At 36.3% G+C, this 18,052-nt stretch overlaps 1 protein-coding gene across 1 annotated transcript in view; it reads right to left on the bottom strand.

Moving 5' to 3' along the window:
* The window catches only part of KIF20B (kinesin family member 20B), a 100,191-nt gene that overhangs the window by 12,656 nt on the left and 69,483 nt on the right, over positions 1 to 18,052 (bottom strand). Inside the window, exons 20-27 of the mRNA XM_042781415.1 lie at positions 16,859 to 16,984; positions 13,596 to 13,656; positions 9,723 to 9,848; positions 8,390 to 8,517; positions 6,444 to 6,599; positions 3,693 to 3,869; positions 2,405 to 2,515; positions 1,961 to 2,158 (exon numbers count right to left, since the gene is read on the bottom strand). Of these exons, the coding sequence (XP_042637349.1) occupies positions 1,961 to 2,158; positions 2,405 to 2,515; positions 3,693 to 3,869; positions 6,444 to 6,599; positions 8,390 to 8,517; positions 9,723 to 9,848; positions 13,596 to 13,656; positions 16,859 to 16,984 (1,083 nt within the window). The remainder of the gene's footprint in view (positions 1 to 1,960; positions 2,159 to 2,404; positions 2,516 to 3,692; positions 3,870 to 6,443; positions 6,600 to 8,389; positions 8,518 to 9,722; positions 9,849 to 13,595; positions 13,657 to 16,858; positions 16,985 to 18,052) is intronic.

Below are 18,052 nucleotides of genomic sequence, written 5' to 3'. Positions count from 1 at the left end.
CAAACCCACCAGCCACTCCTCGGAAGGAAGGTTGGGCAATCTACTTCCGTAGTGATACCACCTCAGAAACCCAAGGAGGGGTCGCTATGAGTCGAAATCGACTCGATGGCAGTGAGATGACATAGATCCAGATTTTAATATAAGCTGATGGAAAAGAATGTCTTTTCCAAAACTTCCTATAACCACAAGGATTTATGATTTTAGTTAAATGGTAAAGATTATACTCAACCAAATTAGCTGTATCAGTTTCTCTAATTTCTATAACAACCCTTTTGACCTTTTGTGGGACAAAGAACTTGGTTTGGCCTCTGGTCTGAGAAAAAAACCCTTGGAATTTCCCAACAACCAAGGGGCCTTTGTTTTATAAAACAGCCAGGCAATAGTCATATTTGAGTAAGAGCTACACAGGTCCGACCCTGGCAAAGGCCTCGGGAAAGAAAAGGGGCATGCTGCAGTCACCTAGGCATATTCATTAATCATCATGTGTATCGGGCCCCAGTAACTATGAGACTCTGGACCTTCCCCTTTTGGGGCTTCCTAGATTGGTGAGAATATCCATGCACGGCAGAAAGTGTGGCCTGACCCTGGGGACAATGGGGCTCAGTGCCAGGAACTCTTTTGCCTTTGCCTGGCGCATCTCTTCACTTGTATCCTTTCTGGCTATAATAAATGGATAACTACAAAAATAGTTAAGGAGTTCTGGTGGCTCAGTATACAAGGCATTTGGCTGCTAACCAGAAGGTCAGCAGTTCAAACCCACCAGCCACTCTGCAAGAGGAAGATGAGGCAGTCTGTTTTCATAAAGATTTACAGCCTTGGAAACCAACAGTGGTTGCTCGAGTTGGAATCAACTTAATAGGTGTGAAATTTGCTTTTTGGTTATATTATCTATACTTATCACTGCCACTGAGTCAATTCCAACTCACAGCGACCCCCATTGGGTTACCAAAACTGTATATCTTTACTGAAGTAGACTGACTCCTCCTGCAGAGCAGCTGGTGGGTTCAAACCACAGACCTTTTGATAACAGCCAAATGCCTTAACCACTACACAACCAAAGCTCCTTACCTATACTGTGCAAAGTATAGGTAAATGTCTTCATGAATTAACAATCCCACAAGAGGCAATGGACTCTGATTTAGATCAGGATGGCTGAGTCACAGAAAGGCTACGAAGGAAATTGATTTGTGAAGACCTAGTTCTGGTAACTAGGTGACAGAGAAAGGCTGCATGGGCACTTAACAAAAGACAGTACTTCTAGCTTATGACCTAGCCCAAGGGGCTACAGAGAGGGAGGGAGGGAGGGGAGAGAGGAGAGGGAGAAAGAAAGAGATAGAGAGAGAGCACGAACGAGCGCAGCAGTCTAAGGTACAGACTCCTGAGCCTATGGCTGGTACCCAATTATTTGGCTCTGGCTGTGGCTCTGGGTGGCTGGGGATAAGAGACTGATGTAACTCTGGGAGGTTAGGATAAGAGAAGAAGTGCCATAGAAGAAGTGGCTGGCAAAGAGGAATGGAGATGTAGACAGGTTAAGCCTGGGTCTATAAATTGGATCTATGCTGTTTCTTGCCACACAGTTAGTGATAAAGGTGAGATTTGCCATCTTGCCCCTTTAGTAGTGCAGTTACCAATAGTGCATCTTCCAAAGGAGAAAAAGTGACTAGGTTTGAACAGGAGTAGTGTATTCAAATAACTCTAGTACAAGTCACCATTATTTGATATACTGAAACAAGGGATGACCTACTTATTTTAATATCCACAAGCTTTGTGTTTGAGGACTATTAAACCGGGGTGATATTCTTAAAGGATATAAAATATAACATAATTATGATTTTTGTCTCTAACAGAAGTAGTTACAAATAGGAGAGCAGCACAGTAGAGATGAACTATTACATACTATGACTCAGATAAATAATAATAAGATTTGCTTGTCATATTTCCTCATCAGTTGAACGTTTACCTCCTCCGTGTCATTACTCTTCCTCTTCCTGGGCTTAGAAATCTTAACCGTCACAGGGGAAGCGCAACCAGGGTGTTTAACTGCCACTCTGTTTGGCTGCAAAGGTGTAAACTGAATCTCTAACTCAGGTTTTGGAAACCGGGTAATTTGAACATTTTCGGTTGACACTTCACAGGAGTCAAGGACTACAGATCCACCCTAAAACAGAAATAGAAAGGGAAAGAATCTTACTTGTGGAATATGAATTTATAAATGACAAAGATTTAACTCCCTTAAATGCTTACTGAAGACCACGAAATGAGAAAGATAAAATATGCTGGGTCAAATTTGCCACAGCAACAGAAAGAATTTGCCTTCACAAAGCCAAAAACACATTTAGCAAACTACAGAAAGCACCCTACAAAAACTGACTAGCACGAAAGTGAACCGTTACCAAATACCCACCTCAACTTCATTTGTGAAAATTTCAAAACTTGTTGATTGAGTTTCTGTTTCAACCCCACCAGGATCCATTGAACTAGTATGTCTGGGCATTATTTCCACACTTGGTTTTTCCTAAAATAAGGTAATATTAAAGCAGAAAGTCATTGTAACTTGAAAATATATCAAGATACTTTATAATGAAACCAAACGCACAGCTGCAGAGTCGGATCCGACTCATAGCGATCCCTCCTTGGGTTTCTGAGCCAGTATCATGACGCAAGTAGATTGTTCAACCTTCCTTCCAAGGAGTGGCTGGTGGGTTTGAACCCACCAGCCTTCTGGTTAGCAGTCAAATGCCTTAGGCACTATGCTACCAGAGCATTCACTTTATGCATAAGTATAAAAATCAAAATTTCATGAACTAACCAGTGAAAATAAAGACTTCTTGAATGACCACCTAACTCTCCTCCTCCTCTCTTTCCTCTTTAGAGACTCAGACAAATTCCTAAGCAGGAATCTGAAAGAGTATTTTCAATTTCTAAAGTATTTAACACAAATTCTTTCATCATAACTCTGAGTTAGTATTTGTCAAAATCATTACTACCACTTCCTAGATGAGAAAATACAGACCAATAGAATTTAAACAACATGGCCAACATCTGTATTGAGTTGGAATTTAAAACACAACAATTGCATTTGATAAAACAATTTGGGAAAATAGACGCCTCTTGGGAATGCAATTTTACCACTGGAGTATCTTATCTTGCTGTCTCTTTCCTTCATATCGCACGCACTCTCAGTTATAGTGTTCTGTTCCTACACCCTATCTAAGTATTCTATAAAGAAATTTCAGGCTACAGTTTTAAACTTGATAAATTCCAAGCAACCAAAATCCAAAAGTTAACTACACATCTTATGTCACCTACCCATTATTGTCAATATTAATGTTAAACCACATCTCCACTCTTTAAAGAAACTCAAAATAATTCATGGTAAAACCAAAAAAGCCAAACTCACTGCCGGATCCAACTCATAGTGACCCCTCCTTGGGTGTCTAAGGCAGCATCACTATGGAAGTAGATTGCCCAACCTTCCTTCCAAGGAGTGGCTGGTGGGTTTGAACCACCAGCCTTCTGGTTAGCAGGCAAATGCCTTAGTCACTAAATATTCAAATAATTTAAAAAACTCTGTCTCACCTCCAGTCTATTGAAACATTTTTTTTTATCTTTTTGGAGTTGATCAATTAAGTCATTTTGAAAAATGTCTATGTCCAATAAAAAAGAAACAGAAAGAACAAGATTCTACTGACCATTTTAGAAGCTTCTGCTGTGACCTTTTTTAATTGCTCAATTTCATTATCTTTCTGTACATTACTAGAGATCAGTGTTCTCAGCTGTATTTCTAAAGCTGCAACCAGCTGATCTCTTTCTTCTCGCCACTTTTGAAGGTCATTGTCTTTCTCTGCCAACTGTGCTGTGAGTTTCTCCTAAACAGGAAACAGAGAAAATGTTAAAGTAAACTTTGGAACATTATGAAAGTAAGAATGCTTAGGTAACTTTATTATAAATAATACCATGAACACAAATGCAAACAAAGCATATAACAAACTGCATAGTCCACTCTATATAAAATATTTACTTACATAAAATAAAATATACAATGTATTTATATATATATTAAATGGTCACATTCTGTTTTATCCCTCTTTCACTCCATTCCAAAAACCAACTTATTGGTCACTACTTTTAATGAATCAAGTTCAGCAATTTCTACCAATAGAGTTTCTGGAAACTATTCAGTTCACTTAAAAAAAAAAAAAAAAAGAACTACTGCATATCTGCTTATGAGATAAAATATACACACTGTTAGACTAATTCAAAGTGCAGGAAGTTTTAAAATGTTGTAGTAAAAAACCTGTGGCAGTCAAAAGGAAGACATCTACTGGCTAGAGTGGGAGAACAATATGGAACAAAATTCAAAATCATTTGGAAAAAAAAAGAAAGGACCAGGTTTGCTGGTCTGATGGAGCCTGATGGAACCACTGAGACTGTGGCCCCTAGCTGCCCTGGAACCACTGAGACTGTGGCCCCTAGCTGCCCTTCAGGTCTTGAAGTGAAACTACACCTGTGGCTTCCAGCCAAACAAAAAACAGGCATATGAGGTGTGGTAGTTAAGTTTGTGTCAACTTGGCTGGCCTTGGTTGAGTGGCGGGGCAGCTGGATGTAGTATTCCCCATGATGAGACTGGTAATCAACTCCATGGTGTAATCTACTGTGAGCAGCTGAGTAGCTGCCTTTGGATATGTGGTCTGCTTCCCGTATGTAAGCAGCAGCTTTGGGAATGGTCTCTAGCTTATGGCACGCTTAAAGCCTGCATGTAGCTGTGTCATTATTCAGCAGCCTGCCATGTTCTTCTGACCTTGGGACTTATAATGGACTTGAATTAATGGCCTGCTGTGTGGTTTGGTAACATCCGGACTGTGCCTTTTTACTTGTCAACCTTGGGCTTGTCAGCCTCAGCAGCCAGCAGCTGTCTGAGTGAAGAGATGCCTCTAGCTCCAGTGGGCCAGGAGCAGGAGGCAGAGCTGAAACTGAGGGGCTTTCACTCAGCCCATAGAGCCTGGCACTTTGAACTCAGACTTAAAGCTTCCAAATTGTAAGACTAAACTCCTGTTTGTTAAAGTCATCCCATTTGTGGTATATATTCTTGTCAGTGGCACAAAGTAACCAGAACATGAGGTGAACATTTATACTAGGTAGATACACTCCTCATGCAATCATTCCCATGGAATCATGGGAGAATGAAGGGCTGGGTATGCATAGGGACATAGCTCAGGGGGCAGGAATGGATGGAGGGAAAGACACAGGGAGGGGGTAACTATGGGGAAGAAGTGGGAGGGGAACAGTTGCATTGGGGTATATTGTAGTCAATATCATGAGACAAAGTGTATGTGAGCTGCTGTACGGAAAGTGAATTTGCTCTATACACTTTACCCAAATCACAATTTAAAGGAAAAAAAAAAAAAAAAGGAAGATATTTATAAGACCTCTACCTAGATATTAAAAAGCAATTAGGTATTTCCTTAACTTGCTAAATGGTCTTAAAAGTCAAAAGCGGAACATGAGTAAATTTCAAGATAAACTGGAATTCGATCTAGGTTTATACCCAAAAGAACTGACAGCAAGAACCCAAACAGAAGCTCATACACCACTGTTCACTGTAGCACTATTCACAATAGCCAAAACATGGAAACAACCTAAATGTTCATCAACAGATAAATGGATAAACAAAATGTAGACTAATACAATGGACTATATTACTCAGCCATAAAAAGAAATTAAGTCCTAATGCATGCTATAACATGGATGAAATTTGAAAACATTATGTGAGTTGAGATACATCAGTCACAGAAGAACAAACATTCTATGATCCCATTTATATGAAACAGGCAAATGTATAGAGACTACAGCTTATTATTAGTGGTTACCAGGGGTAGGTGACAAAGACAAAAGGGAGTAATTCCTGAAGAGGCACTAAGTTTCTGTTAACAACAGGAAAATAATTTGGAAAAGTATAGTGGTAATGGTGTTACAATATGATGAAAAAAATCAGTTATCACTGAACTGTACTTGTAAAAGCTGTTCATTAAAAAAAAAAAAAAAAAAAAAACTAATAGAACTGGGAGATAAAAATAAAAAATTAATTGGGACAGAAAAATCACCTTACAACAGACAATCTGCCTTTAAAAAACAAACATAAACCACAGACAACCAAGTTGAGGGTAGCAAAAATCCTAGAGAAAAATTTAACAAACAAAAGCAGGTTGTTGTTGTTGTTGTTATGTGCCGTCGAGTCGGCCCCGACTCATAGCGACCCCTCCTTGGGTTTCCGAGGCAGTATCACTACGGAAGTAGGATTGCCCAACCTTCCTTCCGAGGAGTGGCTGGTGGGTTTGAACCGCCAGCCGTCTGGTTAGCAGGCAAGTGTCTTAGCCACTATGCTACCAGAGCTCCTAAAAGCAGGTTAGATACATTAAAGATCTAGTGTAATTGTTACCAACCACTTCATTATGTTGCTTTAAACAGCGTTCTCTGTCTTCAGCATATTTTTTCATCTCTTTGTTTCGTAGGTTCTCAGCTTCTTTTGCTTGAGTGATCAGCATATTTTTTTCTTCTAACCATTTTTTCCTGTCAGCTTGATATTTCTGTTCGGATTCCTATTATGTATAAATGGAACAAGTTACTATCACATACCTAAAAAATTAATCTATTTTCCAAATATTTCCATATAAGCCATTCATTACATTTTACTTTTTTTAAAACTTAAAAATACGTTTGTTTTTTTAAAAATAATGATCAGAGTTTATCTCAGCTTCCAAAACAGAAACATTACATGGTTTGGTCTCTAAACAGTGTTATCTTTATAGATTGAGTTTGGCTGTGAAGTCCATTTAAGGACTTTCCTTCATCATGAGATTAATAAATAAACTATTTAAATTTCTCAAAGAGTTATAACCCACATGTTCTTAAATGTCAGGGAGAAAAAAAGACTTGGTTTGTGATTATCCTTTTTAATTGTATAATTCCGAAAATAAAATACTCCTGTATATACTTGATGCCAAATAAGAAATAATTTCTTCAATAAGACAAATACTTAATTCATTTAAGATATATTATACTGCAAAGAGATGGACTAACATTATAGTTGGTCAGTGATATTAAAATAGGTTCCATAGAGCCTTTGGGTTCAGAGGTATCTAATTTATATATTCAAAATCCAAGTAAAACTTTATTTGAAAAAAATTTTTTAAATTACCTTAAAAAAAAATATATCCCATTGTTTTAAACACTTCTAAATCACTGCACTCAATGAACTGTGGCAGTCTCTTCCAAGATTACAAAATTTATAAGATTATAATCAAAGGTGTGTGGTTACATCACCTTAAAATAATAGCAAAGAGCACACCAATACTTCATCTTATGAATATCCTTAAATGGTTAATACATTTTATTTTTTTATGATTAATGGAGCAGTTACTTTGTTCTAGCCACTTTTGGATTTTTACAATAGAAAGGGTAAATTCTAGAATATATAATAAACAGTTACAAAGGATAATAACTAATTTTTTTGTATTTTCTGTATCTGATTATATACAGACTGAACTTAAGAAAATACATTAGATGCAGTTAAATTTTCAAAGCCATTATTGTTTCCTTTGATCCTAAAACTATAGTTATGTATGTAACTTCTAATAAAACGTACACAATTTTAAATAGTATTATGAGATCCAAAAAACAAACAAAACTCACTGCCATCGAGTTGATTCCAACTCATAGCGACCCCCACTGGGTTTCTAAGGCAGTATATCTCTACAGAAGTAGATCACCCAGTCTTATTCCATAGAGCAGCTGGTGGGTTTGAACAAATGACCTTCCAGTTAGCAGTCAAGTGCCTTACCCGCTGTACCACCAGAGCTCCTTATTAGGAGATATAACATGAAAAAGTATTTCCCCATGTATTGCATTCTATACATGGTATGTTATTGGTGAACCATGGAAAAAAAATATAAACAAAAAACACAGAGTATATTTCATACAGTATGGCTTCATATGCATTTTAGATATACAACTGTATTATTTTCTAATTTAATAATTTAACTTCAAAAAGATTACATATAGTAATCAAAATAATTCTCCTGGTAGTCTTCTGCATAGCTGTATATGACAAGTAAGCTGTTTAAGGAGTAGGAAAAAAGTACAAATACGTAAGAAATGGTGATTTAAGAACTGAATATATATAAAATATAAAACTGAGGGCTCATTCACTGCATCACCTTTGGGACATATAAGGAATTTTTTTCTCCATGTCATTTCAATGTGTACTAAAAAATTTTATCTATATTTCAACATTCCCCAGATATTGCTTTAGCCATTTCTAATTCATTATAAAAACTTTCTGAATTTTCCTTTTATTAGAAATATAATGAATATATGTATATAATCATACCTGTAACTCATCTTGAAGCTTACTGAGATTTTTACTAAGTACATCTATGTTATCCTCAAATTCTTTATTTGAACTTTGAATACTTTTGGTTTCCAGATCTTTGAATTTATCCTTCCATTCTTCCAATTCTGATTTGAAAATATAAATTATAAAGCACATATAAAAGTCATCATATAGAAATATATATAACATGGACTACAGACAAGAATCAGCCTAGCTTAGAAAAAGAGGTACATAAACCAAGATAAAACAGACTATTCCAACAGCTACAACTTTTTAAAGTTCTTACTAAAATCTTAGTGAAGAGAAACTGCAAGAACCTCTCAAGCCTTTGCTGAATACTTTTCAGAAGATACAGTATAAATTTATGTCAACATTAATTACACTGAAAAATTTACAGTTCTCAAAAAACCAAGCAAACAAAAAGTGATGCTCCATCCACAAAAGTGGCTAAAGTATGAAGTGGCATGCACCTAACATCATTATCATTTCTTCCACAAAATACTAAGATTTGCAAAGTGCTCTAAAATTTATCATTTCATCTGATCTTCTCCACAATAATGTGTAATAGTATACTGATATTTTCATCAACAACCACATTTTATAGATCAAGAAAATTAATCTGAGACAGTACACGTTTCCTGCCAAAGCCCTACATTAAATGGCAAAGGCAATTTCCTAATTCTAAATTTCTAGCCCTTTTTACAAAAATCACACATTGCTTTATTATTAGTAAAACCAAAAAAACCACACCCACTGCCATCGAGTTGATTCTGAGTCATAATGACCCACAGTGGCTTTCCAAGACTGTAAGTCTTTATGGAAGCAGACTGCCTCATCCTCCTCCTGTGGAGTAGCTGGTGGGTTTGAACTACCAAACTTCTGTTAACAGCCAAATGTCTTACCCACTATGCCACCTGAACTCCTTCCATTAGTAATAAGGAGGTGTTAATTTTTGCCCCATCTTCCAGAAAAACTCTGATGGTGTTCTTAAGGTAATGAATCAGAGTATTACATAAACATATAAGACGATGCTAATAGCTGGACAGAAATGAAACTCAGCTGTAACGCTCCTCCTAGAGAGAATTACAAGTTTTCATCCAGTTATTATTAAAGTGTCCTGAATCTTTCTTTACGACGTACAACTTTACTTAAACAATTTTCATCACAGTGGAAAATGACAAGTGACAGAGATTCTAAAAATACCAAAATTTTTCCATTATGAATTATTATGAATACTATACTTCTTTTAAAAAGGAAAAAAAAAAAAAAACCTAAGAAAATAAAAAAATGAAATAGCATGTTTTGGTGTATTTAAGTACTCTTGTTTTACCTGTGGCCAACCTTTCCATTTCCTCTAATTTAGCCTCAAGTACTTGATCTTGTTCTACTTGAGTTTTTTCTTGTTCTTCCAGGGTCATTCGCATTTCTGCAATTATTTTCTCTTTAATATTTAAATCTAAAATGTGGGGAGAACATTTTGGAAATTAATAGCACAATGTCCACTTTTTCTTGCGTTCTGAAATTAAAATATATTTTTATTAACTACAATATAGTATGGTGGCCACATAGAAACTTTGTTTTGTTCACTGCTGTATCCTCAATGCCTGGTAGAGTACTGGTCTATATGAAGCACTGAATAAATTTTTGATATACAGATGGATGTTTGGATGACTGCAAGACAGGACAGATGGATGGATGAAGCGAGGGAGGGAGAGGATGAGGCGGGAGGAAGGAAATCCTTTCAAAGGGTATTTAAAATTCTCAATATAATTATTAATATAAATAAACAAGAGTCTTTGTACTTAGAAAAAAATGTTACTTGGCAAAATGTCTACAATATTTGATTCTGCAACATTTTTCAACTGTTCTAATAAATACTTATTCTCCTAATCAGATTTATATTTTCTTAATCTAAAGTAATTAATTTTTCTAGAAAATTTCTCAAAGCAAAGTTTTTTATTTCAAAACCAGCTCCTTAGGAATGACAGTGCTACTAGTCTTATCAAAATTGTTTCTGGAAAATAACCACAGTAATGACTTATAAGTCTATTTTAATCTTGTGTGCAAGAAATAGACAAGGAAAGATAAAATTCTTTGAAGAAAACATAGATGACTTTGAATTAGGCAAGAATTTGTTAGATATGGCATCTAAAGGACAAGCAATCAAGAAATAAATTGGACTTCATTAAAATTAAAATAATAAACAATCCATTTCACAAATGGGCAAAGGACATGAGCAGACACACTTCAAAAAAAATATTCAGACAGCCAACAAACACACGAAGAAGCGCCAATGATCATCAGCCATTTGAGAGCTATATATCAAAACAAGATATTATCTCATCCCAGCAATAACAGCAAAGTTCAACAAGGCAGAAAACAACAAATGCTGGCGAAGGTATGAAGAGATTGGGACTCTCATACACTACCAGTGGGACTATACAGTTATACAACCATTGTGGAAAATGGTATGGCACTTCCTTAAAAAGTTTGAAATAGAAATAGCATTTGATTCAGCAATCCCTCTACTAGAAATATATCCTAAAGAGGTAGGATCCAGCACACAAATAGATGCATGCACACCCATGTTCATCACAGCACTATTTACAATAGCAAAGAGATGGAAACAACCTAAGTGCCCATCAACAGAGGAATGGATAAACAAACTATGGTACATACACACAACAGAATACTATGCAACATTAAAGAATAATGAAGAATCATCAAACCACCTCATAATGTGGATGAATTTGGAGGACATTCCGCTGAGTTAAATAAGTGAATCAAGGAAATGTTTACACAGGGAAGGAAATTGTATTTGTTGGTCACCAAGGATGGGAGGGAAGGAAAATAGATGGATAATTAAGAGACAGGAGTTGATATGGGTGAAGAGAAAAGCTATATAACAAAAATGTATGATTAGCACAATATCACTAACGAAAAGGAAGACACAGAGGTGCACAAATGTACAGACAATAAAGGCAATGCTATTGCATATACAATATTGCATTATCAATAGTGAACATTAATCTAGGGTGGATACATGACAGGCAAGAAGATCAGATATGGACAGCCAAATGGGAATATACTCATGACCATACACAGGTCTGGCAGACAATATTCTTAAATATGTATTTGTATGTGTAATAAAAAGGTCCATATACAATGTAAACCTAACAGGAGACCAAGTTAAGATAACTTCTTAGCCACAAATAAGCACCTTAAGGAAGTGGGTCGCTGGGCCTGCCAGTTAGGGACTATGGTCATGGGGGACATCAAGCTCACTTGGCACAATATGGAAAACAAAAACATTGTTCTACATCTTACTTTGGTGAGTAGCCATGAGGGTCTTAACAGCTTGTAAGCAGCCATTGGCACTATTGGTTTCTCCTACCCGAAGCAGGGAAGAGTGAAGAAAATCAAAGACATGTGAACAGTTAGTCCAAAGGACTAATGGACCATGAGAAGCTCAACCTATGTGACCCTGAGACCAGAAGAACTACAAGGTGTCCGGCTACTAATGCCAACAACTCAGAAAGGGATCAAAATTGTAGATCCTGTACAGAGTGGTAAAAAAATGTAGAACAAAACTCAAAATCTTAAAAAAAAGACCAGGCTAACTGGTTTGATAGAGACTGGCAAAACCCCTGAGGCTATTGGCCCTGAGTCACCCTTCAGGCCTGGAACTGAACTCACTCTCATGGCTTAACTCGGAGCCAAGAGACAGTCCTAAGAGTTGAACACTTACACCAGGGAGATGTACTCCTTAGAACAATCAACTATGGGAGATCAGAAGGGCAGCATTGGCACAGGGAAAAAGGTAGGGAGGCAGGAATGCATAGGCAAGAAGAACCCAGGGAAAAGGCAACCTCAGGGAGGAAGTGGGAGGTGAGCTGTTACATGGCAGAGAATGTAAGCACTGTCATAAAACAAAATGTGTATGAATTGTCAAACGTCAAAAAAAATCTGCTCTGTACAATTTCACCCAAGCTTCAGAATGGGAAACCATGTACTAGTTTTATGTTTAGGAAAAATACATTCACACACAATAAATAGAACTTAAAAAATGAAAAGACAAGAAAGAGAGCGGAAATAACGTTAATATAAAAAGAAAAACAGAGAATGCAAAACGCTAATAGATTTAAAGAAATGCAAGTAGCAAACAAGTGACCTGAGAGCAAGTTTCAAGAGGACAGAGAAGACGGAAGTCAGATGACAGTAGTCCCAATGGGCCTATGCCACACCTCCTAAGACTTGGCCAAGAAAAGAAAGATAAGATAAAAGTTATAGAGGATGTTGGTTCAAGGGAAAGTTTTTCAGAATAGCTAAGATTTGCCCACGTTTGTCAACACTGACAAAGGAGTCAAAGGAACGAGATTATTTAAAAGGGTTATGGAAATAAGAGATATTAGGGACAAGGGACAAGGAAAGAGAGGAGGAAACAGGACTGAAGACAGAAATATATTCTCACATCCATTTATTAAAGATTAAGTATTCATCTAAGTCAGCTCTACAAATGTCCATGTCATATAAATAAATAATAATCTGGTTCTCTTACCCTTCTCTTTGTTGATCAAGTAGAAATAGCATGGATTAGTGAAAAGAGTCTAGGACTTAAGTGTGAAGCAGATCTGGGTTCAAATCCCAGCTCTATTATTCACACAACTGAGAAGTTAATGGGTTAATGATGAGAAGGAGGGCAATCTTCATGGTTTTAAAAACAGAAATGTGTATATATCCATATTTAAAGGTACTTTTTATAATATTTCAAATGAAGAATCAATGCAATTTGAGTATGGAAAGCATATTACAACCACCAGAATTTGAAAACCAGAATTAAATGGTTTTTTATAAATACATATTTAAAGATCTTTTACCTGAGGCATATTCTTTACATGATGTCTTCTGTGCAGAAACCTACTGCATTCATTGTGACCTATATGACTATGACTGACCTTCTTTCTCACCAACACTGGCCATTACCAAGAAATCAATGGTGTTTTGACTAAATTTTTTTTTACCATTTTGTTTTTCCAAGAATAAACTTACTCATTAGAAACATGCTTTTCACTCTTGATAAAGTTAGATTTTATGTTGCACCCATTTTACCTTAATTTTCAAAGGAAAATGTTAAACCAATTGTTATTATAACCACCTATTTGGAGTCAGTCATTTTAGAACAAAAGGTAAGTTGTTTTCTGACCTTTGCGTATTTTCTCATACTGTTGTATAGCTTCTTCCGTTTTCTGATTATTTAACTGCTCCTATAAAATAAAGAATATGCATTAAATGCAAATGTAACATAAAATACACAGTAACAATGAATAGTAAGACTTGAAAACAGGGCTCAATATAAGTTTGATATCTGTCTTCAACACAGGTGACTACCAGTCTCAGGCTTCCAAGTCTCTTTCACCTTGGAGAAAAGGGCAAGGAAAGTAAAAATAAGAAATACAAACGTTGTTCTCTTAATCTACCTCTAAGTTTTTGACCAGTCATTTTACTTATTTAAAGTTTCAACTACCATAGTCTCTCACACACCAGAAAAAGCAGAACCAAAGGGGGAAAAAAAAGGCCTACTATGTATTCAAAGTCCTCTGTGGCACAGACAGAGAAGCACTTGGCTGCTAACCTAAAAGCTGGGAGTTCAAATCCACTCAGAGGCACCTTGGAAGAAAGGCCTGGGTATTTACTTCCAAAAAGTCAGACATAAAAAAACGCTATGGAGCATAGTTCTACTCTGACATCCATGCAGACACCATGAGTCAGACTCAACAGCAACTGGTTTGGTTTTTTTTTTGTTTACTGTGTATTTAACATAGGAGGAGTGAAGAAAATCATAAAAAACAAGTTTCCTATCTGTAAACTCAAAATGCAGAAAAACAGGACCACTCCATCCCCTTTAAGTAGAAAGTAGCAGGGAGACTTGAAAAAAGTGGAAGAACCTTAAAAGCCAAGATTAAATTATGGGAACTGGATAACCTTCCATTTGGGGTTCAACCTGTCACATAATTCACCCACCCTTCATTTCTAATCTCATCCAACTTCAGCACTATCTCCTCACTTTATGTCTTAAAATTGGTCATTATGGAAGTTGGATATTTCTAAATCCTATAACTAAAGCACACTTTGTTTTGTTAGGATTATATTCAGTCAAAAATAATGAAAATAATCACATTTTTATATCTAATAGTGATTAGTTAGGAGCTCTGGTGGCATAGTGCGTAAAGCATTTGACTGCTAACCAGATGGCTAGCGGTTCAAACCCACCAGCTACTCCTGGAAGAAAGATTAGGCAATCTACTTCCATAATGATACTGCCTCGGAAACACAAGGAGGGGTCGCTATGAGTTGGATCTGACTTGATGGCAGTGAGTTTGTTTTTTTTGGGGGGTTAGTGATTAGTTTGCTTTGCTTAAAAGCAACAATGGGAAGAATACAGGTAGCCTCCAATTTACAGTGGGGTTCTGTTCTGTTCTGACAACTCTCTCATGAACTGGTTTTTATATGAGTCTAATACCATTTTTTTTAAAAATTAGTTTTCCTTATGATAGCCTTTTATTATCAGTCTCTATATATCCTATCTTTGGAAACACTGCATATAACCTTACAAGAATATTTTAATATATACATATGTAAAAAAATACACATATCCATAAAAAAATGGACAATGTTGGCATTTTTTGAGTTGTGATAATAGCCAAACTTGTGGAAGGTTCTGGAACATCTGGATTATCCATGGGATAGTGAGAGTTGTCTGTATGGTCCCTTTAGACGCTGCAACATTTTAAGTAGTACTACAATGTACTACTTAATCACTAGAACAATGTACTAATGATAAGACTTAAAAAAGAGTTGTAAATGCAGTTAATCATAACTTGAATGACTTTTAAACTGAGGACAACCTATATAAAATATTCCCATTTTCCCTTCTTTCTTATTGTCATCTTACTCATTTAATCAATGCCAAGCAAAATATTACCATATAAAATAGATTTTATTTTTAGAAAAGAGTATTATTAAGACTGTACTTTTTTCCTTTTTTATTTTGAAATAATTTTTGATTTACAAAAGGCCTGCAAAGATAGCACAGAAATTTCCTGTATAACCTCTGTTAGGTTTCTCCTAATGTCAACATCTTACATAACCAGGGTACATTTATTAAAATCAAGAAACTAACATTGGTACAATACTATTAACTACACTACAGATTTTCTTTGGATTTCATCAGTTTTTCCAATGATATTCTTCTGTTCCAGGATCTTATTTAAGTTACAACACTACACTTAGTTTCATGTCTCCTTAGTCCCTACCAATCTGTGGTAATTCCTCAGTTTTTCCTTGTGTTAAATGCCCTTGACACTTTTGAAGAGTACTAGTCAAGTATTTTGTCGTACAAGCTACCTAGGTGATACTGTGAGTTCAGTTTCAGACCACTGCAATAAAGTGAATTATTATAATCAAGTGAGTCACACAAAATTTCTGGTTTCCCAGTGCATATAAAAGAGTTCTGGTGGCATAGTGCCTAAGGCATTTGACTGCTAATGAGAAGGCTGGTGGTTCAAATCCACCAGCCACTCCTTGGAAAGAAGATTGAGCAATATACTTCCACAGTGATACCCTCTCGGAAACCCAAGAAGGGGTCGCTATGAGTTGTATCCAATTTAATGTCAGTGAGTTTGGTTTTTTGAGTGCATATAAAAGTTATGTTTAACTAAACAAAAGCCTAAATATGTAACAGCATTATGAAGAAGTTTGAAATTTTATAAGAATCATCACCAAAATGTGATACAGAGACATGAAGTGAGCATGTACTTTTGGGAAAATGGCACCAATAGAGTTGCTACACATAGGGCTGCTACAAACCTTCATTTTTTTTTTAAAAACAAGTAGTATCTGCAAAGTGCAAAAAATACTAGGTATGCTTTTACATCCTCAATTTGGGTTGTCTGATGTTTTCTCATGATTAGACAGGAGGTATTGCTTTATGACAATAGCACAGAGAGGATATGCCCTATCATTGCGACTTAGTACTGGTGACATTATTATTGTATACTTGGTTATGGTGGTATCTAACAAGTTTCTCCACTGCAAACTAGGAATTTTTTTCTTTCCATGTTCTATTTGTTAGAAGCAAGTTACTATGGATTTATTTATTTTTAGACTCCAGAAAAGTTCAAAACAGAATTTGTTATAAAGTACTAAATTGTACATTTAATTCCAAAAAACAAACCAAACCCTCTGTTGTCAATTATGACCCATGAAAGGATGGAGGATAAAGGCTATAATCTTTACATAAACAGACTGCCATAGCTTCTGCTTCCAGAGCAGCTGGCAGGTTCAAACCACTGACCTTTCAGTTAGCAGCCAGCATTTGACCACTGCATCACCAAGGCTTCTCATACATTGAATTAGACACTAAAATATACCAACAGAATCTACTTAAATCATCTTTAAAAACAAAACCATTACCTTGAGTTGCTGAATGGTTCGCTGTTTCATATCTATTTCCTGAGAGCACTGGTTTTTCTTCTTCTCTAGTTCATTAATTTTAATCCTCAGTAATTTCTCCTCATCACGCATTACACATACCTACAAAGTAATGTTAATATAGCACAGTGAAAAAATACTAATTGCTTTTCATTGCTGAAAACCCACACATTTCTTAAAAAATTCATATAGTTTCAACACCCTTAGAAAAATCATAGATTTTATATAAGAAAGATACAGTCTCAAATTATCAGAAAATGTCTTAATATTCTAGTGGAGAATGCATATGAAATGACCAATTTATTTTTACATTATTTTTGGATTCTCAAATTTTATAGGTGCTTTCAAAAAAGAATCAATGTAAGGCCTACATGTGATAGCAAAATCTGCATCATGGGAAATCAAGTATTATTCTCAGAAAAAACTTGCTCAAATTTCCAAAGTTTATTGAATATGATACAGTAATACAAGACATACTTTAAAAACTAGTATCAGCTCTCACCATTTTAAGAACATTTGAAGTTGACCACTGACCTGCCAGAACTTAATATATGAAGAAAACAGTCTTTATCGTAATAAATAACCAGACATCCGGCAAGATGGCGGACTAGGCAGAAAGACTGCACAGACCCTCTCCAACAAAGAAAAGGGAAACCAATTAACACAGACACAGAAGATAATCCTCCTGAGCCTTGAAGGTAAGGATACAGAAGTGGACTACACCCCAACTAGCAGAAGAATTTGTGTGAAAATACCAAAAAGGAGACAGACGGAGCTGCGGTCTGGCAGCAATCCCGAGCGATCCTGGAGGCACAGACAGCTTGGAGATTCCTGAGTGGTGGCAGGACCTAAGAATTAACCTAAAAATCTGCTTGCCAGGGACTGCACAGAGGACTGTGCATGGTGGCTGGGGAACAAACGGAGAAGGTGAAGAGAAAGGTGGGCTGAGTTGTGGACTTCTGCCGGCCTGGAGGACACTGCCATTTTGAAGGTTAAAAAGTGGCTTGACTATTTTGGATATTTAAAGAGACAGTGCTCTCGCAGACTCCTGGGGCTTAAGAACACATTCTGCTTTCCAGCAACCACAAGGACACTCGGGACCTGCAAGACTGACAAGGTACGACATTTCTCTTATTACTCTTGGTGAACGGAGGTGCGGCCATCCTCCAC

This window comes from Orycteropus afer, unplaced genomic scaffold, assembly GCF_000298275.1.
Source record: "Orycteropus afer afer isolate SDZICR_OR568_19922 unplaced genomic scaffold, OryAfe1.0 scaffold00118, whole genome shotgun sequence".
In the NCBI taxonomy this organism is placed as follows: Eukaryota; Metazoa; Chordata; class Mammalia; order Tubulidentata; family Orycteropodidae; genus Orycteropus; species Orycteropus afer.
The sequence above is the reverse complement of the archived record's forward strand: the minus strand, read 5'-3'. Positions and strand labels throughout refer to the sequence as shown.